General features: G+C 31.9%; 1 protein-coding gene across 1 annotated transcript in view; it reads right to left on the reverse strand.

Moving 5' to 3' along the window:
• Positions 1-25982, reverse strand: part of Lar (tyrosine-protein phosphatase Lar) — a 739256-nt gene that overhangs the window by 63380 nt on the left and 649894 nt on the right. The window contains exons 16-17 of the mRNA XM_065500666.1: positions 23406-23598; positions 2870-3020 (exon numbers count right to left, since the gene is read on the reverse strand). Coding sequence (XP_065356738.1) covers positions 2870-3020; positions 23406-23598 — 344 coding nt within the window. The remainder of the gene's footprint in view (positions 1-2869; positions 3021-23405; positions 23599-25982) is intronic.

Raw genomic sequence — 25982 nt, forward strand, 5'->3', positions numbered from 1 at the left:
AATTTACTACTTATTTCTCAACTGATTGTAAGTACATTTGTAAGCTTGACCGCTGAATTTTTTAAAAATCTCGAACAACGGTAAGTAGTGTTTCAGTCAAATAATAAGTAGTTATCGCTTTGCTCCAATTATACTTGCTGGCTTACTAGGTAAGTAAAGTTTTTGCTGGGTTATTAATCGAACACGACTTTTTCCAATTTTTTTTCATTCAGAATAAGAACATGTTCACAAATATTGTTAAATTTTATGGAAATGTTTACCTTTTTTCAATAAATTTTTAATTAATTCCAATTCAATCGCATTATCTAAAAATTTATAATAAAAATTTTTGTATGATACTAAAATCAGAAAAGTGAAAAATGCTATTAGACATATTCTTCTTCTGCAGTAAAAAAAAATTAAACAGATCATACTGTTTAAGAATTATTTTTTAATTACAATCAATTCATACTATTTATGTATGTATAAAAAATTTTCTTTGATTTTAAATTCAATCTGTATAAAATTTCAGTTAATATTCCATATGGACATATGAGCAATTTTAAATTTTAAAAATAGACAAACTACATGTATAAATAAAAAATAATCAAACATCAGACTATGTTAAACGTATAAAAATATAAATCGCATAAAATTGCAAAAATCGCAACATAGACTTCATGTCTTCAATTTGTTTTTCTCCCAGTATGTCATCCTAGGCTGAATGACTTTTATGTGAAGAAGAAGACTTCATTTATTGATGCATTTTTTTAGTGAAAATAGTTTAAATAACAAATATTCAAGAAATATTGAATATGTATTTATGTTTAAAAAAAAATAGTGAATTTGTGTCTTTAATTTAGTACGAAAAATATTTAAATAATCTCCTCTTATTTTTCCGCCATGCTGAGCAAATAATTTTCTGTTTTTTTCTATTTGATCAAACAATTATTTTATGAAAGTGTTTGATATAGTGTGACCACACGGCAAATATATTTACTGATTCTTTTTCGCAGCAGTTTGGTCAAACAAAAAGTGAAAAATTAAATTCAATATATGATAACAAAATTCAATAAATCTCTAATAAAATGATTACTTTACAATTCGAAATAAGTGCTTTAACCTTAAAAATATTTGCAAGATCAAATTATATATTTTTTAGGTATTTATGTAGCTAGTGGTCACACTTTGTTCACATTAAGAAAATATTTTGTTTGCCGACAAATAATTTTGTTTGACTAAAATCATCTGTTTTGTTGTTTGCTCTAAATTTTATTTGTGGTCAGATTCAGGCAATGAAATATTTGACGATAAACGTCAAATATTAGCTGTGTGTGACCGTACCTTTAGTTTGTCATATAATAGCACTTTTTTGTTTGCAGCACAACAAGAATTTTTTTAAACTAAGAAAATATTTTACGACATTATGACAATACGACATAATAGCAGACCGTTTGAATCCCTCAATTGTTTTTATGTTTACCAAATAAAAAGTGAAGAGACAATTTTCAAACGCGGATTCTTCTTTATTGATATCAATTTGATACATTGCGACTAATCTCAATTGAAAATGATTGCGACTAACGGAGGGTTAAATGAGATGGCGAGACATTCAACAGTTGTACAGTTGCAATATGGTGGCTATGATCACCGTTCATTGCACTTTCGGTACTCATGCTGCAAGACTTGGGCTGCCTCAACACGACTTCTGCAGGAGTTGTCAGAATGAGGAGGAGGAATATACCATTTTTCACTTCTTTTGTTATTGTTCGGTACTGTGTTATTTACGTGCCAGGCTTTTGGGGGAGCGATCCTTTAGTAATCTCTCCGGGTTATCTGGGAGGGAATTAAGGTGCATAGACGCCTTTATTAGGGAAAGCTGGTGGTTGATAAGTCCACACACGCAAATTGCTACTCTCATGGCGCTATTTGAATTCCTACAATTCTTAAATTCTTCTCTTATCTCATCCAATTTCTACCTATATTTTATCTTGCAAACTTTACTCTCACTCAACTATAGATTTCCCTATTTTTTTACGTCAATTTCTTCATTATTTTATCTTCTATTTCCTCAGGTACCACAAAGAGAACGATCATGAGCTGCACGAGACGAAAGGTTTTGGACGGCTGCCTGATACCTAACCTAAAAATGGAGCATTACACGAGAGAATCGGGGTTGTCATAGAATCCAATCACTATCAGAATTGGTTATGAAAACGACAAAAACGGTACATTTGACTTATGAAATCCAATGTAATTTTTTGCTTAATCGATAAAGAATTTAATTCTAGATCGATTATAAAACTGATAATTTTCGATTTCACGAGACCTATGTACTTTTTCAGTCGTTTTTAAAACCAATTCCGACAATGATTGGATTCTATGACAACCCCGAATAACGCATTTTCATTGTTAAACAATAATAAAAGTTGGCGGCTACAGTTCGAAAATTTCGCGCCAAATAGTGTTTCAATATTGATTTGTTAACAAGCACAATCATTCACATCGGTTTAGCTCATTTTCACCCTGATGTGAATCATCAAAACTGACACTTTTTTTTATTTTACCAGCCCCTTCAGCCGTTTGCAAATTTGTTTAATAAACAAATATTAAAACAAATTACTAAATCCTAAATTAACCTCTACATTTAAAAACAAATATTTTGTTTATCATAAATAAATTTCCGCTTTAACTTATTCAATAACAGAAAAAAATTAAATTTCCAATAAACCATTAATTTATTTATTTTAATGAAATTTCCTGTATTTATTTCAATATTTTTATTTTGCATTCTACTTGTCACCAGCAACATCATTATCATCTACAGCATGACACCCAATGATGATGATGACGATGATGACGATAATGCCGCTAAAGGTGTTATACTCACTTGTGATGATCCTGTTTGGCGTATGTATCATTCCAGTATAATTCATAATGAACAATATTTTCACTGGAATGTGTCGGTTTGGACCATTGCAATGTAACTGCGGTCTCACCGATATCGGTGGCCCGGAAATTGCTGGGTTGCGAGGGGACACCTGTATTAAAACGAACAAACGAACGAACGAACGCACGCACCCACCAACCAAACCAGCCATCAATCCATTTCAATTCACGCAGCAGATATTTTGTAAATAGTATATTTCATTGTAGTTGTTGTTGTTATTGTTGTTGTAGTTGTTGATGTTTGCGGTTCACAGTTCATGATAAAAACCAGATGGATGTTGATGATGTAAAATGTTTATATTGATTTATATGCCAAAATGTAAAAGGACATGTTGTAACGCATTAAAAGAGAGGGAGAAAGAGAGAGAGAGAGGGAGAGAGACAGAGATGATGACAATGTTAATAAAAATTCACAAACGGAAATTAAATAAAATATTTGTTTTCGTTGTTGTTTCATTTCGGCCAACAACAGTTTTTCCAATTTTCACTATCAATATTTGAAAAATCGTAAAAAACCCAGGAATAAAATATTGTAAAATACACAAATAACAATATAAAATTGAAATATTAAAAGATAAAAATGGTTGTTGTTGTTGTTTTATTTCTGATATTTTATTTAACTTGGCCATAACAAATACCGAAAATACGTATAAATGCAGTAAAGGTTGTTGTGGCCAATAACATTTTGAGTTCAGTTATCATTTAAATTAAATTTTTATTTATAAATATTTATTATTATTATCAATATTTCCTTTATTTCAATTTTTTTTTTTCAAATTTATTACATCTTTTAACCAAAATCACACAAAACAAATAAATATCTTCTTTACACATCAAAATTACAATACAAATAAAAAAAAACTCCATTATAACTCCAGCCTAACCAATCATAAAGTGTCCTGCCAGGCCTTTTTCATCACACTGCAAATGTAAACCTTAAAGTGTGTGCTGGCCATGTTGCTGAAACACTTCATCATACTTTGCATATTTGACCAAATTTTCATTTTTATTCCATTTCCATTTTCATATTTGTTTTTTTTGTGCTTCCCATACAAACTGTTATTGCAGAGTAAATTTTCAGTTGTAAAAAAAAAACTTTTTAAATAAGAAAATTTGATTTTTCTTTTATTTTCATTACAATTTGTTTTTTTTTTGTGTTAAAATTTTATTTCCCAAAGTATTGTGTTGTTTAAATGGTAGATATGAAATTGGAAGTTTCAACACAATTTATAGAAATTGTTATGACATGATTTAATGTCAAACAATTTGGAGGGAATATTGAGGTTAATGAAGTCATTTAAAAAGAAAGTGAAAATTTCATTAAAAACATAAACAAGATAAAAGTAAGCTGGTGGGGGGCTAAAAAAATAAAAATTTAACAAAAACTGAAATAGAAACTGAATTAGTATTATTGGAACAAGAATTTCAAGAAGTGCTTAAACTGGAATTAACTAAATCGCAACTAGAACTCTAACTGAAGACAGATTCTTAACAAGAATCTCAACCAGAAACTCCTTAAGAAACTGGACTAGTGTCTGTAATTTGAACTAAAAACATAAATCCAAATAGAATCTCAACTAGAATCTGAACTAAAATTTAAACTAGAATTAACTGCAATTTCAACTAGAATCTGAACTTAAATTTGAAAAATAATCTGCATTATAAGCTCAACAATAATTGCAACTGGAATCTTAAAAGGAATCACAACAAAAAACTGGACTAGTATTTTCAATAAAAGTTGAACTAAAATTTCAAAACAAACCTGCACTAGAATTTGAACTAGAATCTTAACTATAATATGAAACACAACCTGAAATATAATCTTATCTAGAATCAAAACTAGAATCTCAATTAGAATATCAACTAGAATCTCAAACTGAATCTTAATTAGAATGTGAAATATGATCTGAACTAGAATCTAAAGTAGAATTTTAATAAGAATTTTAACAAGAATTTCAACTAGAACCTCCATTCGAATCTCAATTAGAATTTCAAATTGAATATCATCTAGAGTCTGAGCTGGAATTTAAACTAGAATCTCAACCAGAATCTCAAACAGAAACTCAACTAGAAACTAGATTAGTATCTGTACTAGAATTTGAACTAAATCTGAACTAGAATCTGCACTAAAATCCAACTAGAATCTCACCCAGAATTTCAACTAGAATCTAAACTAGAATCTGAACTAGAGTCTCAACTATAAATTATAATCCCAACTAGAAAATAAATAAGTAAGAGTACTATATTCGGCTGTGCCGAATCTTAAATACCCTCCACGTAAATATGATGGTATAACAACTAATTCAGGAATTTATAACTGAAATCCCTATTAGAACGTATGAAATTTAAGAATTTATAACTTAATAATTAGTTAATACGTTTGGATCAACATTTTTCCCTTTTAACCTCAATTGAAGAAACAGATTATAAAAAAGGGTATACAAATATATTTAGACAAATTTCAAAATATTTGGTTGTGGGACTTATGTGGGAGCTTTGACCTATTATGATTCGATTGTCATAAAATATTATAACGTGATTTTTATGTATGTATTTATATGAGAGCGGTGGACCAATATTCACAAAATTGAGTATTATGATTTTTGAATACAAATTACTGATCTCTGTACTATTTTGGTTTAATATATGGATGCTATGACCTATTATGGTCCTAAGTATTTAAGGGCTATTTTTGTAGAATTTCATATAAACAACGCTATTAATAAGAGTGGACCTCATATGGGAGCTATGTCGAATTATGGACCAATATATAAAAAATCTTGTAGTACGATTCTTGGATACAAATTACTGATCGGTGTAAAATTTTGGTTCAGAATAAATTTTTATGGATATTTGTGCAGGTTAATGTGTTTTCCTGAAGTGGATCTTATATGGAGGTTATGAACAATGATTACTGGATACAAATTACTGATCTGTGCGTAATTTCATTTTGATATCGATATGTTTTTAATATTTTTTACGGTTAATATCTTTTTTCGGAAATAGGCCTTATAGGGGAGCTATGACCAATTATTGGCCAATCTGCATAAAATTTGGTACAGTGATATCTATATATATGTGTATAATTTTTGTCGAATTTTAGCATGATAAATGTATTTATAAGAGATTTATGAGTACTTAACTGATTTTTGGAAGTGGACCTTATATGGAAGCTATGGTCAAATATGGACCGATATTCACAAAATCCAGTAGTATGATTTCTATATATAAATTACGGATGTGTGTGAAATTTTGTTTTGATATTGATATTTTTTAGATATTTATGTAGGTTATTGTATTTTTCGGAAGTGGTCCTTATATGGGAGCTATAACTAATTATCGGCCGATCTTCATAGAATTAGGTACAGCGATTTTGGTATATATGGGGATTATTTATGTCGAATTTCAACTTGATAGCGACATTTATAAGACATTTATGCTTATTTAAGAGATTTTCGGAAGTGTACTTTATATGGGGGCTATGGTCAAATATGGGCCGATCCACGAAAAATTTTGTAATATAATTTTTTTTACCACGAAACTTATTTTTTTATGATATTAGCTGCAATATATTTACAAAAAATGTCCAAAAATATGTGAAAATTATCAATTTTTATTTGAGGTTGTCCCACATTTTAATTCATAACTTTGGTTCCACTGTACCGATTTCGCTGATTTTCAATACCAAACTGCTTAGAACAATAATAAACATTTTTCTTGCAACTCTACTAAGTTTGTTTGCGTATTTTGGACGTGAGCATGTTTTACACAGGCGGACATGGCTCAATCGACTTAGAATTTCATAAGGATCAATAATATATATACTTTGTTGGGTCTCAGATGAATATTTCTCAATGTTACACACGGAATGACAAACTTATATATACCCTCATTCACCACGTATGGTGGTGGAGAGTATAACTAGAATGTGAACTAATCTGTAATAGAATTTGAACTAAAACCTCAACTAGAACTGAATTAGAATCTGAACCAGAATCGTAACTAGAACCTGAACTAAAATCTAAACGAGAATCGCAACTAGAACCTCAACTAGAATTTCATCTAGAATCTCAACTAAAATCTCAAGAAGAATTTCAACTAGTATCTGGACTAGAATCTGAACTAGAGTTTCAACAATAACTTATAATCTAAACTAGAATCTGTACTATAATCTGAACAAGAACTGAACTACGATATGATATAGTTCAGTTCTAGTTCAAATTGTTTTTACTTTTTTTTAAAAAAGTTTTTTCCAAATTTGTTTTTTTTTTAATTTTTCCAAATTTTTTTTTTTAAATTTTTTTTTAAATTTTTCCAATTTTTTTTTTTTAATTTTGGAAATGAATTTATGACGAAAAAAAATTCGGGTAAAAAAAATATTTTTCCCGATTTTGACCCATTGTAGGTCCAACTTACTATAGCCTTATATACATCGTTGCAATGGACTTTGAAATATCTATCATTAGATATCCATATTGTCTATATTAATGATTTAGTAATCCAGATATAGATAAAAAACAAGGGCAAAAATCTAGGTTTTTTCCTTATATATCAGCCATTTATGGGCCGATTTTGTCGATTTTAAATAGCAACCGATGTTGATTTCAACATACAGACGGACATGGCTATATCGACTTCGCTATCTATAACGATCCAGAATATATATACTTTGTGGGGTCGCAAATGAAAAATGTAGAAATTACAAACGGAATGACAAACTTATATATACCCTTGCCACTCATGGCGAAGGGTATAACAGGAATCTAAACTGGATTCGAATGTGAACTAGAATCTGGAATTCTGGAATTTGAACTAGTCTCTCTACTATTTCAACTAAAGTTATTGCGTGTATGACTTAAAAATGCGGTATTTTTTCAAATGTTTAGCTTTTATTTTGAAACAAGGCCAGGCACAAATGAAGCCAATATCAGATACTTTGTTCAAAGTGAAGCGTATCCCAGAGAGAGCGTTCTGAATCGTCCGAAACAAATCGTATTCGGACTGGGCAAGGTCTGAACGGTTGAGGCAAAACTTTCCAACCCTTTCATTCTAAATAGTTTTTAACAGGTATTGCAAAATGTGGCCGAGCGTTGTCATGATGGAATAATACGGTTTTATATCTAGCCACATATTCTGGGCATTTTTCGGCAAATGCCTGCTTCAAACGAATCAGTTGCGTTTGGTAAAGGTTCCCTGTGATGGTCTGGTCAGATGTCAGCAGATCATAATAGTCGTTTCTATTTGATTCCACAAAATACAGAGCATTATCTTAGAGTCACGAATAGTTAGCTTTGGTGTCGATTCGGCTGGTTGGCTGGGCTTCATGTACGATCTCTTACGCATCGGGTTATCGTAATGGATTAATTTTTATTTTCTTTTAGAAAATCGTTTTTCAAAGTCTCTCGGTTTCATTTCATATGTTACCGAATTTCCCTGCTTTTGGATGAATTCTGCTGCTCGCAAACTGCTTGAGTAGCCCCCAATGATTTTTCAAGCTCTTGTTGAGTTTGATAAGAATTTTCATGGAGTAATCCCTCCAATTCTTGGTCTTGAAACTTTTTTGGCTGGCCAAGGCGATATTTGTCTTCCGTATCAAAATCACCACTACTGAACCACACAAACCATCTCTCGCACGTTGAAACACATTCACCATAGGCTTTGGTGAGCAATACGTGAGCATCAGCTGCACTTTTTTTCAAATTAAAGAATTAAAGCAAAACTTCCAGCATATGACGCTTTGTTGGCACAATATTCAACATTTTCGAAGCAAAAAAACCTCGTTGTTTACACTATAGTGTTCAATAACTCAGTAAGAATAAATGACCTTCAAAATGACAAAAAATAACCTTCAAAATGACAAAAAAGTTATTAAAAACAAAAACCGCGTTCAAAACATACGACATCTATTGTAAATGCCGCATTTTTAAGTCAATAGAATTCAAATTAGAATATCGACTGGAATCCATACTTGACTTTTCACTAGAATATTAACTGGAATTCGAAAGAGAATCTTACTAGAAGCTGAACAAGAATCTATAATCTTTAGTATAATCAGAACTAGAAAATCAACTAGAACCTGATATATAATCTGACCTAGAACTACACAGGAATTTGAACTAGAGTCTGAACAAGTTTCTTAAATAGAATCTCAGCTAGAATCTGAAATAATATCTGAACTAGAGTCTCAAATAAAATCTGAACTGAATTTGCAACTAGAATCTCAACCAAAATCGTATTATGTCCTAGAATCTAAAATATAATCTGATTAGAAATAAACTGGAGTTTGAGCTAGACGTTGAACTAGAATCAGATCTGGGATCTGAACTAAAATCTAAACTAGAAACTAAATTAGAATCTGAACCAGAACTCAACTGGAATCTGAAATAGAATTGAACAAAAGCAAAAATAGATAAAGTCTATTTAGTACTGATGAACAAATTAATAATAGTTCCAGAATACCTTTGAATAGATTAATTTATAAATACACATTTATTTACCAGCAATCAAATAAAAGTTATTTCACAATTAAATTAAATTTTCTCTCAAAAATATTTACCTTTCTGACGACTATTTGTTTGATTGTAAACCAGTTAGAATACATATTGAAATAATTAAATAATAGCTAGGATATTTGCAGCTATTGTTTGTTAAACGAAATTAAATAGTTTTTTTTTTGTATAGATTGACACAACCATACTGTAATAGGGATTGAGGTATGTTTATAAAATATGTTTTTACTATGACACCGACAATACCAATCAATCGTATTACGTTGCGATTAAAAATACCTAAAATGTTTTACAATTATTTATTTGCATAAATTTTATTGTTTTACAACAAACAATATTAAAATATATATCTATTTATGGATGTAAACATATTTTGAAAACACTAGGGCAGCGGAAGTGCGCAGCGGCATACTAGGCCGGTTAGGATGAACCTTAAGAAATTTAAGGGAAAATAAAAATAATTAAGAATTTTAATTTAAAATAAAATTAAAAATAAATTATAATGTTGTAGTAGATATGTTTTATAGCAATTTTGGCCAATGAAAAGTTCTTGTTTTGAAGCAAAATTAACCCTTTTCTATAAATATTTATTTTCCGGACACCCTTATTATCCCTATAAGTATACATTACATTTAATTTTTCCGCTGTTTAGTGCGTTAAATTCTCGGCATATGTTTTGTGTATTTTATTTGATAAATATTTGATTGTTTTGTAATTTAATAAAACAATAGATTTGTTGTTATTTCGTTAGCAACCATTTAATTTAAACCTCCTGCCGATGTGATTTTTAACGCGCGTACACACATGAGCCTTTGCTAATATAGATTTATGGTTTTGAAATTAAACTATTATAGGAAAATTTATTATAATTTTATTGTTGTATTAGGTTTCAACAAAACACAATACAATTTAAATGCAAAACACAATACTTAAACCTAATAATAGTAATCACAGGTATAAATAAATTTATAAAATGATTAATTGTTTGTATTAAAAGGTAAAATTTGTCGATAAATTTAGCAATTTAGTGTGAATTTGAAAGGTTGAACGAGTACAAAGTGTTTTATAGTGCAGATGATTAAAGAAAGGATTTTGCAGTTTCAAAATAAATTTAAAGTACAAAATTATACAGTAAACAAGTAAGAGAGCTATATTCGGCTGTGCCGAATCTTATATACCCTTCACCAAATTATACTTTAAAATAAATTTTTTTAAATATTTTTAGGTAAACAAAATTTATTTATTTTTTTAATTGTTTTTCAAAATTTTTTTTTTTTGAAATTGTTTTTTAATTTTTTTAAAAAATTTTTTTAAAAATTCTTTTTAGTTTTTAATTCTTTTTTTTTGGAAAAAAATGTATGACAAAAAAAATTTTTTGATGAAAAAAAAATTCGGGTTAAAAAATATTTTTCCCGATTTTGACCCATTGTAGGTCCAATTTACTATAGCCTTATGTACATCGTTGCAAAGGACTTTGAAATATCTATCATTAGATATCCATATTGTCTATATTAATGACTTAGTAATCCAGATATAGATCAAAAATCGAGGTTGTCCCGGTTTTTTGCTCATATCTCCGTTATTTATGGACCGATTTTGCTGATTTTAAATAGCAAACTTCTCGAAAGCATGTCTGACAGAATTATTGAAGATTTGGATCCCGAAGATATCTTGGGTCTTCAGAAAATTGATTTCAACAGTCAGACGGACAGACAGACATTCGGACATGGCTTAATCGACTCCGCTATCTATAAGGATCCAGAATATATATACTTTATGGGGTCGGAAATGAAAAATGTAGAAATTACAAACGGAATGACAAACTTATATATACCCTTCTAACGAAAGTGAAGGGTATAACAAGTAAGAGAACTATATGCCGAATCTTATATACCCTTCACCAAATTATACTTCAAAATACAAATTTTAAATATTTTTAGGTAAACAAAATTTATTTATTTTTTACATTTTTTTTTTTTAATTTTTTGGAAATTTTTTTTTTCGAATTGTTATTTAAAATTTTTTAATTTTAAATTTTTTTTTTAAATTTAATTCGGTCAAAAATCGATTGTCCTGGATTTTTCCTCATATTTTCCTCAGCCATTTGTGGACCGATTTTGCTTATTTCAAATTGGAAACTTCTCGAAAGCATGTCTGATAGAATTATTGAAGATTTGGATCCCGAAAATGTCTGGGGTCTTCAGAAAATTGATTTCAACGGACAGATGGACATGGCTTAATCGACTCCGCTATCTATAAGGATCCAGAATATACATATATACTTTATAGGGTCGGAAAATTATATTGTGGAAATTACAAACGGAATGACAAACTTATATATACACTTCTCACGAAGGTGAAGGGTATAATGAATTGAAACTACAAAATTATACAGTAAATTATAAAGATAAGGTTAAAAAGATTTTGATAGCAGGGTTTCCTGTAAATACACAGTTTATTTTAGCAAAGTGCTAAATATACAGTGACGAACATTACAATAGAATCACTAAAAATATTTCATTTAAAACCAGGAGCAATCATAAGGATTGGTGTGGGACAGAAAATATAAAAAAGTGGCAAAATGTTTTGTGGGCGGACGAAACGACCATTAATTTAATTGGTAGTGATGATAAGGCATGGGTTAGACGTCCAAAAAATGGCAAAAACCAAAAACGTTTAAACATGGTTGGGGAAATATTATTATATGGGGATGCTTTTCTTGGTATTGCGTTGGTCCAATTTATTGGATTAAAGAAAATATGGATAAGCACTTGTATGTAAATATTTTGGAGAATGTTATAAAGCCACATGCAGAATGGAATATGCCCTTAAAATGTCTCTTCCAGCAAGATAATGACCCAAAGCACACGTCAGGTCTTGCCAAAAAATGGTTTTTATATAACAAAATTCATGTTATGGAATGGCCGTCTCAATAATCAGACTTAAATTCTATGGAAAATAGTAAAAGACAAACTCGGACTTGAAAAATTGAAAAACAAGGAATAACTTTGGCAGAAAATTCAGGAAATATGGTATGCAATTTCCCGATCTACATGCGAAAGTTTGTTAAATTCAATCCCCAAAAGATTTGATGCTGTTATTAGAAATAATTGATATGCAACAAAATATTAAGAAAACAACGAATTCTTGTTATTTTTTTATTTTTAATAATTTTAAGACTGATTGATTCTATTTGAATGTCGCATATTTTATTTAGTCTTTATACCCTACACCACCATAGTGGGGAGGGTATTATGCGTTTGTGCAGATGTTTGTAACGCCCAAAAATATTAGTCTAACACCCACCTTAAATTATACCGATCGACTTAGAATCACTTTCTGAGTCGATTAAACGATGTCCGTCCGTCCGTCTGGTTGGCTGGCTGGCTGTCCATGTAAACCTTGTGCGCAGAGTACAGGTCGCAATTTTCAAGATATTTCGATCAAATTTGGTACATATTATTTTTTCGGCCCAATGACCAAGCCTATTGAAACTGGCTGAAATCGGTCCATTATTTCACCTAGCCCCCATACAAATGTCCTTCCGAAATTGTACTTTATCGGTCATAAATGTTTAATTTATAAATGTATCTCCACAAATTGAGCTCCAAATAAGTTTTATATATACAAAATTCATGTCACCAAATTTTGTTACGATCGGTCCATAATTCGTCATAGCTCCCATATAGACCCGCTTCCGAAAATCACTTTAACGTGCATAAATCGCTTAAAAATGTTGGTATACTCACAAAATTCAACATAGTAAACTTTCATATAGACATAAATCACACTACCTAATTTTATGGTGACCGGTCCATAATTGGTCATAGCCCCCATATAAGGCCCACTTCCGAAAATCACTCAAAAATATAAATTATTGAAATTTTAAATTAAAAATATTTTTGCTCTTTTACTTAGTGTAGGGTATTATATGGTCGGGCTTGACCGACCATACTTTCTTACTTGTTTAGATTTGACATCGTTTTTAACATAAGAATGTGTTATTTTTTTATTTTGTTTTATTCTATTTATTGTTTACGTTATGAGCATTAATATAAATGAACAAATTTTAAATTTTGAAATCAAATTTTGTAGTTTTACCGCTTTAATCGAATTCATATGTAGTGATTCTATTGTATTGTCCGTCACTGTATAAACTATCTACAGTATTATCTAATACAGCATTGCACTCTTTGACACAGTAATATATTACAGTCGACTTCATTGCACAGCACTGTATACCAGTGCAGTCCACCACTCTATGCTGCTAGCTTCTGCTCTGCTGTGTGAGATAGTGCACTCTACTACTCTGCATTGCTCCCTTTCACTGTGCTGTCCATTGCTGTGTGAGCAAGTGCACTCTACTGCTCTACATTGCTCTCATTCACTGTGTTTTCCATTGCTGTGTCGTAGTGCACTCTACTACTTTACATTGCTCTCTTTTACTGTGTTCTCCATTAATATACAGGACATTAATATATGTCTTGTTTATTATGAAAACTACTTTTTTGCTTTTCATTATTTAATTACCCTATAATTTATGTGTCCCTCTAAACAATTACCAAGCTAATTAGTCACGCTTTAATATTATAAACAAATTTACTCTTTTAAAATTTATTATTTTATATATGAACTACTACATATAAAAGAACTACTAAGCCACTAATGAATATATGTATTTATTTACTTGACACAAGTAAACTTGCCACTGCAACAATAACTATGAAATACAATGCTAAATATACAGCATGTCAGCAGTTTGCTAAGGACTAAATTTATTCAAATAAAATTCCATAAAACTTAAAAATTCTTTGAAATTTTCTTGCAATTGTGCAACTCCTGTGTTTAAGCATTTTTTTCCTTGCTCTCCTTGCCTTTGTATGCGTGTGTGAAACGTGATCCTTAAACTTTAGTTGCATGTAGTTTTGTTTTTTTTTTCTCTTTTCCACTTTTTGTTGCAAATGACATTATTTTACATATTACGAGTTCGTGTATAATAAGCGTAAGTAAATGTACGTAAGCAAGTACGAGTACTTTTGTAAATTAAACAAATTACGACGTTTCGGAAAAAAAAAGAAAGAAACAGTACGTACTCAAATAATCGTATGTAAGTAAGTTAAAAACTCAGGGAAAATTTGCCTTATTTTATGTAAGGCACGTGATGTTTATAAAACAATTAAAATGGTGGTAAAGTTTAAAGGAGATAATTCAAAATTAAGATTTAAAGGATATTATTGGGTGTATGACTTAAAAATGCGGGATTTTTTTAAACCTTTGTTTAATATAAATTTATTCAAAGTATTGGCGTTTGTTCACTATAACCTTTTCCCATCTTTCCGGCAACATATGGTTTTCGAACAATCTTTTGAGGCCAAGAACGAATCAAGCCAAATTCGGATACTCTGTTCTGTAGTGAAGCGTATCCCAGAGAGACCGTCTTGCATCGATCGGTAGAAATTGTAGTCGGACGGGGCAAGGTCTGCTCTATAAAGCGGGTAACGCAAAACCAGTTCATTCTAAATACTTTCATGTCTGGCCACATATTTTCGGCGTATTTCGGTCAATGCTAGCTTCAAACGAATCAGTTGTGTTCCCTGTGATGGTCTGGCCAAATTTCAGCAGCTCATAATACAGAGCATTACCTTAGCGCCATGGATATTTGGCTTTGGTGTCCATCCGGCAGGTTGGCCCGGCGTTATGTACGTTTTTTCATCGTAAGTAATGATTTGGTGCAAAAATGATTTTCTTTTATACAAGCAGCATTTCAGACATACAAAATCGTCTATCAAGGTCTCTCAGAAATTCCACTGCTTTCCAACAACGTTTTGAAATTGCTGATTGAGTAGCTCTCAATGATTTTGCTAGCTCTTGTTGAGTTTGACAACAATCTAGAACCGCAAATAGAATCTCTAGCTGAAACTTAACTAGAAATTGGGCAAGTATCTGCACTAGAAATTGAACTAAAATCTTAACTAGAATCTGCACTAATATCTCAACTAGAATCTGAACTAGAGTCTGCTGCTCCTGCAAACATTTTAAAATTGCTGATTTTACAAGCTCTTATTGAGTTTGACAACAATCTTCATGAAGTAATGCCTCCAATTCTTGGTCTTTAAACTTATTTGGCTGGCCCTGGAGATCTTTGTCTTCCATATCAAAATCAGCACTTCTGAACAAAACGTTTCTCGCAAGTTGAAACTGAAGAAACCTTCCTTCCCGCATATGATGCTTTGTTGGCGCAAAATTCGACATTTTCGAAGCAAAAAAAACTTTGTTGTTTTCACAATAATGTTCAATAATTAAGAGAGAATTACTGACAGATATGTACACATCAAAATGACATATAAGTTATTAAAAACAAAAATAGCGTTCAAAAGATCTATTATAAATCCAGTATTTTTGAGTCATACATTGGAAGATACACTACTATAAAACAGAGTAGAGAGTACACTACTCTAGTTTAGAGAGTCCACTACTCTACCCTACAGTAGAGAGTCCACTACTCTAACCTACAGTAGAGATAACACTACTCTAACCTACAGTAGAGAGTACACTACTCTAGCCTAGAGTAGATAGTACACTACTCTAACCTAGAGTAGAGAGTACACTACTCTAACATAGAGTAGGGAGTACACATCTCTATCCTAGAGTAGAGAATACACTACTCTAACCTACAGTAGAGAATACACTACTCTAACCTACAGTAGAGAGTACACTACTCTAGCATAGAATAGAGAGTACACTACTCTAGCATAGAATAGAGAGTACACTACTCTAGCATAGAATAGAGAGTACACTACTCTAGCCTAGAGTAGAGAGTACACTACTCTAGCCTAGAGTAGAGAGTACACTACTCTAGCCTAGAAAAGAGAGCACACTACTCTAGCCTAGAGTAGAGAATACACTACTCTAACCTACAGTAGAGAATACACTACTCTAACCTACAGTAGAGAGTACACTACTCTAGCATAGAATAGAGAGTACACTACTCTACCATAGAATAGAGAGTACACTAGTCTAGCATAGAATAGAGAGTACACTACTCTAGCATAGAATAGAGAGTACACTACTCTAGCATAGAATAGAGAGTACACTACTCTAGCATAGAATAGAGAGTACACTACTCTAGCATAGAGTAGGGAGTACACATCTCTATCCTAGAGTTGAGAATACACTACTCTAACCTACAGTAGAGAGTACATATAATAGAGAGTACACTAAACTAGCCTAGATTTGATAGCAATACTACTATAACCTAGAGTAGAGAGTACACTACTCTAGCCTAGAGTTGAGAGGACACTACTCTATCCTAGGGTAGAGAGTACACTACTCTAGCCTAGAATAGAGAGTACACTACTTTAGCCTAGAATAGAGAGTACACTACTCTAGCCTAGAGTAGAGAGTACACTTCTCTAGCCTAGAGTAGAGAGTACACTACTCTAGCCTGGAGTAAATAGTACACTACTCTAGCCTGGAGTAGAGAGTACACTACTCTAGCCTAGAGTAGAGAGTACACTACTCTAGCCTAGAGTAGAGAGTACACTACTCTAGCATAGAATAGAGAGTACACTACTCTAGCATAGAATAGAGAGTACACTACTCTAGCATAGAATAGATAGTACACTACTCTAGCCTAGAGTAGAGAGTACACTACTCTAGCCTAGAGTAGAGAGTACACTACTCTAGCCTAGAGTAGAGAGTACACTACTCTAGCCTAGAGTAGAGAGTACACTACTCTAGCATAGAATAGAGAGTACACTACTCTAGCCTAGAGTAGAGAGTACACTACTCTAGCCTAGAGAAGAGAGTACACTACTCTAGCCTAGAGTAGACAGTACACTACTCTAGCCTAGAGTAGAGAGTACACTTCTCTAGCCTAGAGTAGAGAGTACACTTCTCTAGCCTAGAGTAGAGAGTACACTACTCTAGCCTGGAGTAAATAGTGCACTACTCTAGCCTGGAGTAGAGAGTACACTACTCTAGCCTGGAGTAGAGAGTACACTACTCTAGCCTGGAGTAGAGAGTACACTACTCTAGCATAGAATAGGGAGTACACTACTCTAGCCTAGAGTAGCTTAGAATAGAGAGTATAATAATCTAGAGTAGAGAATATACTACTCTAGCTTAGAATAGAGAGTATAATAATATAGCCTAGAATAGAGAGTACACTACTCTATTCTACACTACTGTAGCCTAGAGTAGAGAGTACAGTATTTAAACTAACTGCATTAAACTCGCCAATTTTCCCACACTCTTTTAAACAGTTGGTCACTTTTCCTTTCCTTAAACAGTTTTATCTGCCATTCGCGTTCTTTTTTTCTTTGCTTCTCAGCAAACTGAATTTTCCTTTTTAAACATGATTTCGAAACAATTATATTAATTACAACATATTCCTTTTTATTATCTTTCCTGTTATAAGTTTTTTCTTTTTTTTTTTTTGTTATTGTAGTTGATGTTGTTGTCCAATGTTCAACACCAATCAATGTCATTATTGTTTGTCATAATTTTCTGTGAAAAAAAAACGATGGAAAAAGTAAAGAAACTACAACAAACTGTATATAGTGTTTCATATACATTTACAACAAATTGTTTTTTTTTTCTTCTCTGTAGATTTAAATCGGAAAAAGGATATAAAACTTGTACATGTTTAAGTGTGTATGCGTGTGTTTTCGTATTTATTATTTTAATTTGTGATTGTATCAGTTTAACATGTTGTTAACATTATAACAGCAAATATGTGTGTGTATATGGATCTGTAGCTGTGGAAAGACAGACAGACAGAGAGCCTGCATTTAATGATTCTTTACTTTGCCAGTATAATTTATTTCGTTTTATTCCTTAATGATTTTCCAAAAATAATGAAAAAAAAAACGACAACAAAAATGGACAATTTAAATATGTTGACAAAAGAAATTGTGCGCACGAACAGAAAAAAATCCACTTAATTGGTGTCGATTAACAAGTGATTGAACTAAATACAAAAATACGGATATAAAAATGATCAGAAAATAATTGCTATGACCTTAAATGCATTTTGTTTATATTAAATTTAAAGATTTTTGGTCTAAAATTCGGTCTCCGATTAAATATATTAAAATGCAGAATTTCAACAAGACTTTTATTAATATAGACCCATTTTATTAAGTCAAGGTCATACTCTAATGGCTATTCATAAAATTCTCAGTGGTTTTCTTTAGTTCATTATTTTGTGAAACTAGTATTCTCATTAACCAATGATTAACCTTTCACTTTCCAGCTGTAGGGTATTAAACAGAATTTTGTTTAAAAAAAAACCAAAGTGTTGACATTTCATGAAAAATTTAAATATACAGAAAATATCATGGTTTATTTGAGTTCAATGTAAACATAAAAATATAAAAATGCGTTAATTAAAATAAATATAAACGTTTATACATACTTTGGTATATTTATTTTTTCTGTAATATATATATGGAAGAAGGACTACATTTAAAACTCATTAACACTATTAATGCACATAATTTAAATATATAAAGTTATTCTGAAAATATGTAGGAAATGTGACAGGAGTTTTCTCTTTATAGAGTTGTCCTGCAGAGGCTTTGAACACTAACTATACTACAGAAATGGAGGCAGTGCTCTATTATAGAGTTGGGTAGAGTAGAGTACTCTATTATAGAGTGGTAGAGTACAGTACTTTACTATAGAGTGGAGTACATTACTCAATTATAGAGTGGAGTAGAGTACAGTACTCTATTATAGAGTGCAGTGGAAGCAATATTCTATTGTAGAGTTGTGTAGAATACGGAACTAGTGTTGTATAGACAGTTGAAGAGAGAACTCTATTATAGAGTGGAGTACTGTATAATAGAGTGGATAAGTGTAGTAGCCTGTACTCAATTATAGAGTGAAGTACATTACATTACTCTAGTGTAATATGGAGTAGAGTAGAGTACAGTACTCAATTATAGAGAGGAGTAGAGTACAGTACTGTATTATAAAGAGTGAGCCAGAAAAAAGTACGTGAATTTATGCAAATATTGCAGAAATTCATTGAACATTAAAATATTGGTATATTACGTGGAATTTATAAATTTATCCACTTTTTCCGGAGTTCCTCACATTAAAAAAAATAATAGTTACTCTTCAAATCGGACATATCCTGCGATACCTTTCCTGTGTTCTTTAATTATTTTTTTACAAGAGCCCAATACCTTTCAACGGGCCGGTGGGTGGATTTGCCTCCCGAGGTATAAAATTAACATTATTGTTTGAACGCCACTCAAGAGCCATTTTTCCATAGAGGCATTCTGTGCTGTTTTAAGAAAGGTAAAAGGCGTTTTCGTAGACACTCCGTAATATAAATTTCTGCTTTTATCGTAACTGATATCACAAATGATTGGCTTATTTTGCCACAACTGCAAATGGTTTGTCATACAAGAAACTTCTTGGGGAATTTAGTTTGTTTTTTGTCCGGTATTGTTTTTGAACAAGAGCCACATAAATATCTTGACACACAAGTTGTGGAAAGTCACATAACAGGTGTATTTTTTTTATGAAATTTGACTTTAATTTTTTCGGTCGTTCTTTTGCTTCTAATTTCTTTACCGCATAGTGATCTGGAACGTTCTGAACTGTTTGTGGCTCTGCGCACAAAATAATCAGAGTATTTAACTTTACGAGCAGCGTTTCCGCGAGAAATGTTCGGTGCTCTTCGAAAGAGTTGTTCGTCTTCTATTGCCTTACCAATACTGTTAGACCTTTTATTCTTCCGAATTTGGGTTTTCTTTCAATGTGCAAGTTTTCCTTATACTGTTTAATGGCTTTCGAAACAGTGTGACGATGAACTTTCATTTTATTATTTTTTAAGTTTTAAAAAATAAGTTTTTCATTTTGACCGAAATAGCAGTTGAAAATTAATAAATTTAGAAAATATAATATCTGACATAAGGACAAGTTTGGCTCGAATATTGTGTATAAATTTTTTCTGACTCACTCTTTAGAGTGGAGAAGTGTACTGTAATTTATAATAGATTAGACAACAACAATTATTCGAACACTAATTTCACATTCCTTTTATTTCTAGCTTTTCTGCAATCTGAATTTCTGAATTTCTGACTTAACAACATCTTATGTTTCCATCAAGGGGCAAATGATATAGTCTCTGGTATCTTATTATTTTTCTGATGAAAATAGGTTAAGCTCCTCGTCATAGAGAATAATACATAGAGACGAGACATTCCGAATTGTTAAACAAAAATACAACAAATCATATGTCTGGAGGGGGAGGAATATTGGTAATTAGAATAGAAGAAATTCTGGTTTTAAAAATATAAGTGAACTATTGTGATAATGAGTGGTCCGAAGAGCTATACAGAGCAGACTCAGCTTTAAACATCTCGATTGTAATAAGCTCAAAATACTCCGATCAAATTAGATACCTGGAGGAAAGAATACAACGAAAGATGTCCCATCAAACTTATGAATCTTAATCGGAGATTTCGGATATATCGAGGATAATGGAAATTTTAACTGTTGAGAGAGGATCAGTAAACATGCTCCTAGACTTGTACTCACTTTTATTTCTAATGACTATTATCGTAGCTCACGAAAGAACTTTGTATACATAGCTGTTGCAATACAAGGAGTCATCGAAAATTGGACCTTCCGAATGGAACACCTAAAGCGTACACGCGGCCACCATTTGAATGAAATTATTTTTAATAAATACATAAGTGCCAGGGCATTAATATTTCGAAGGCCAATTCTATTCTAAGGCCGGGTAACTTGTTAAATTTTAAACATAGTTTAATTCATAGCTTAATCAAAGATAAAATTGATTTAATTTAGTGTTTTATTGAAAATAAAAAAACTCTAAATGCAGCACGCTTTATATATTGACGAATTCTGAGAGGTCGTGTGATTGAAATAGGACGGTACATCAGCATGCACAGTCATGGTTTGCGGATTTCAGTGGCCAGTATCAACAATCGCAGCGCTCACTTGACCGATATCATTTTTAAATAGTGATGAAAAACCACTTAAAAATTATGTCGATTCATTTCATATATATAACAAACTAACATTGTTTTTCTAAATTTATATTAAAGCTGATTAAAGATCTTGTTATGAAAATGTGTTTATAAAAATCATTCCTACTTTCTGAACACGATTTCTTTGTCATTTATTTCTTTGTATATTTTTCGCATTGTTCTGAGAATTGACAAAAATTTAAAGGCATTTATTGTCTTTTATATAACATATTTTATTATAAATTGAGTATTTTGCAAATCTCATTTAACAGAATGTCTCCCAACAAGATTGATATAAATACTTAATAAAAACTTTAGGGTGATTCATAGAAATATAAATTATTTTTTTCTGTAATATAGTTCATAGTTTTGTCGTGATTTTTTCTTTAAAGGTATTTGGTAGTTTATGACAGTCATTACCATTAAAAACTTATTAATGACTTTCAATTACATAATAACATATCTTTCATTGACTACTACATAACATATGCATTACATAGAAGTAGTTGTAGAATGACTTATTTATTATTTCTACTGGTAACTCTTCCTGTGTGTTAAAGTAACAACTCATTACTTGGTAATGAACGTTTTTGCTGGGGGAAAACAGTGGCAAGTTTTTCTACATATTTCATTTGCGACCCCACAAAGTATATATATTCTGGATCGTTATAGATAGCGAAGTCGATATAGCCATGTACGTCTGTATGTTGAAATCTACTTTCCGTAGCCCACAAATAACTTAAATACATGATTCTGTTGATATATAAAATCGGCCCATAAATGGCTGAGATATAAGGAAAAAACCGAGGCAACCTCGATTTTTGTCCTATTTTTGATCTATATCTGGATTACTAAGTCATTAATATAGACAATATGGATATCTAATGATAGATATTTCAAAGTCAATTGCAACGATGTATGTATATAAGGCTATAGTGAGTTGGACCTACAATGGGTCAAAATCGGGAAAAATACTCTTTAAAAATTAAAAAAAAAATTAAAAAAATTTGAAAAAAAAACTTTTTTTTTTAAAAAATAAAATTAATTTTGTTTAAATAAAAATTTAAAAAAAAATTTGGTGAAGGGTATATAAGATTCGGCACAGCCGAATATAGCTCTCATACTTGTTTATTAATTATTTTAAAACGTAACATTTAAATTGTGCCTTTTCATTGCAGTACATTTCTTTTGTTCCAAGTACTTTTCTATAATAGAAGAAAGAAATAGTAGAAGTACCTAAAAAGTACCTTAGAATAACACTTAAACTAGTTTTAATTCGCAAAAAAACTTCTTTAAAACGTAAAAAGGAATAAACTAATCTTAAACGTACTTAAAAAAGTACCAGAAAAAGTACCGAAAGCCTTACAGATTTAAATTCCAATTATACAAAATTTAAAAACTTCACCGATTTGCACCTCCCTAATGTGCATTACTTCTTGTAAAATAATATTTCATTTCATTTTATTTTATTCGACTTGAAAATGTTTAACGTATTTTTAATTTAGCGCCTGACTTAACTCCACATACATATGCGAGCTATTGTTTCTCAAAATGCCTTAAAGATGTCAAGATTTATATGGAAGAAATAAACATGAGCAGACAGTTAAGCCGGCAATCCTGATGCAAGACGAGGTCATAGGGATTTTAAAAGTATTGTGGTATTTGTATTGATAAACAATATTATTTTCAAGGTTGTTATTATTAAGTACGAAGATGAATTGTTATTGAATAAAAATATTTGTTTTTTTTTAAGAGATTTTTACAATTGATGATTTTTTACAATGAGGTTTACTGGAAGTCAAGGATTATATTTGTATTTTTGTTGGTGGAAATATTGAGTTAAAAGTGCAATAAATCAGTTATTTTATATTGTTATTTGTGTTTTAAATTTTAGAAATAATTGATTTGTTATTAAGCCAGTTGAAAAGTTCATATTTTTAATATAATTTCTACATACCTTGTTGTGTTTTGACTTGTACTGGCGTGGACATTGGACCGGCACCCATGGATGTATAGGCTTGAACACGTACCGTGTAGATGGCATGGGGTGTTAAATCTGCTATCGTTGTTAGTTCACTGTTATCAACCATTTGAGAACCCCAAGAGGCTTCTGGTTGATTAGGATTTGTGGTGAAATAAATTTTGTAGCCCTGGAAGAAGAGAAAAGGAAGTAAGACAAATATATTAATAAAATGATAAGTAAACAATATTATTTAATTAATTTTCCTTTAAGAATTGTTTATATAAAGGGTCAGTCATTAAGCGTGTTCTATCTTTAAATTTAAATAATACAAAAATGTGTGTGAGATATCATCAATATTTTTTATTCATTTTATAGGCTAATACAATTTTCCAAGACTCTGGCGCATAAATACTGCTGCATTTGACCGTTGGCATGTGTTATGTTGGCTATGAGTGCTGCTAAGATTTGTGGCTTATTTGTATAAACCTGAGAAAATCCTACAAGAAAAAGTCTAAGGTCAAATCGCACGCTCTCGGTGGCAAGTTCACTTCACGTCTATATGAGATGACCATGCTCTCAAATCGCTCGTGCAGAATGTCCAATAAGGCATGAGCTGTGTGGCACGAAAATATGTCCTACTGAAACCACAATACGTTGGTGTTTCTATCATCCAATTCAGGCCAAACGAAGTTGGTATTCATCGACCTATAACACTCGTTGTTGATCCTGATGGCTGATGACCGATCACGCCGCCAGTCCAAAATCCACACCACGCTCTTGGATCCCACTTAGATTGGTATCGTCCCAAATTTGACAATTTTGTTTTTAAGTACTCATTCATCCATTTTCAAATACTCCATCTGCCATATCCATCTATGGTGATTTGCCAAAACAAACTGAATAAATGACAGCAAATTCGACAGATGTAACTTCAACAATATGGCCGCTATCAACTGTCAAAGTTCGGAAGTCCCTATTTTCCTATAACTCATCAAAATGTAAAAATCAATTAACAATTTAACTAAATGTAAATGTATTGATTTAAACTAAAACTTTCAGAGGATGTTTTGCTCTATTTTGCTCTCTACACTACCATACTGGGGGGGTATTATACGTTTGTGCTGATGTTTGTAACGCCCAAAAAAAGTATACCAATCGACACATAATCACTTTCGGAGTCGCTTGATCGATGCACGTCCGTCCGCCCATTTTGCTGAGTGGCTGTCTATGTAAACCTTAACATTCCTAACTTTCCGCTAGCCCGACAGAGCGGGAATAATACTTGACATTATTATCGTGGAAACTCAATACTGCGGCAAGAGCATCTAAGGCTATAATGGCTATGTTTGACTGACTTTGGAACGTGAACTGGCTAGTTGATACGGTTACTAAACCGATCGGTGCCTCTGTCTGGTGGAGGGCAATGGACAGGTTCTTTAACTATATACTCTTTGAAAGGATATTAAGAAGTATGGCAATCAGGGGCATTGAATTCTACCACGACAAAGTCGCTTTTCACACTACTAAATTGGTTACCAGTATATCTAATGGCCAAGATGCTGGCACTGAACACGACCTTTAGGCTTAACGCATGGAATTACTGATCCTATGGACTTGGTAGTATAATCGGAAGTATACAAAATCATTATGATCATATTGATTAATGCTCTCCTAGACCCTTTTTCTTGAGGAATTTCGGTTTTTCAATCCCGTCCAGTATGGAACTAGATGATGATCTCTCCTTTGGTATAATGGGTCCAAAAAAGGAGACAGAGTGGGCGGAGGAGTCTACATTCCTGCATTTGGTTTGTCCTTTAGACTCCAAATTGATGTAGTATTCTTCAGGCCGAGGTATCGGTCATAAGGAAAGCGGCCAACTGGCTCAGATATTATACAATATTTGGTAGGGATATTCATATGTATATATACCGACAGTAGAGCTGCATTTAACTCCCTTATAGTTCAGGAATGCCGGGCATCCTTGAATGAGATGGCGAGACATTCAACTACTCACTTGGCTACGTGGACACAGGGATAATGAAGGCAATTGGCAAAAAAGAAGCCTTGATTTATAAAGATGAGATAGACTTCATATGTGGCATTCCATTCTGGACGTGTAAAGAACGCATAAATAATGCCTATTATGAACTTTCTCAGACAAGGTGGGGGAATGAATCCATTTGTTTTATTACGAAGATGATATGGCCTGTGTTGGACTGTAAACGCATGTCGTATCTACTTGGTATACAACGAATACGTCTTAGCAATATGGTGGCGATGATCACCGGGCATTGCTCTTTTGGCACCCATGCTACAAGACTTGGGCTGCCTCACTATGATTTCTGTAGGAGTTGTCAAAATGAGGAGGAGGGAGAGACCATTTAACACTTCTTTTGTAATTTTCCGGCACTACGTGATCTGTGTGCCAGGTTTTTAGGGAAACGCTCCTTTAACAACCTCTATAAATTATCTGGGAAGGAGTTAAGATGCATAGTTGCCTTTATTAGGAAAAGCAGGTGGTTAGTTGGACAGGACATGCAAATAGCACCTCAGAGTGTCCCCAAATCAGTC

Source organism: Calliphora vicina, chromosome 2 (assembly GCF_958450345.1).
Source record: "Calliphora vicina chromosome 2, idCalVici1.1, whole genome shotgun sequence".
In the NCBI taxonomy this organism is placed as follows: Eukaryota; Metazoa; Arthropoda; class Insecta; order Diptera; family Calliphoridae; genus Calliphora; species Calliphora vicina.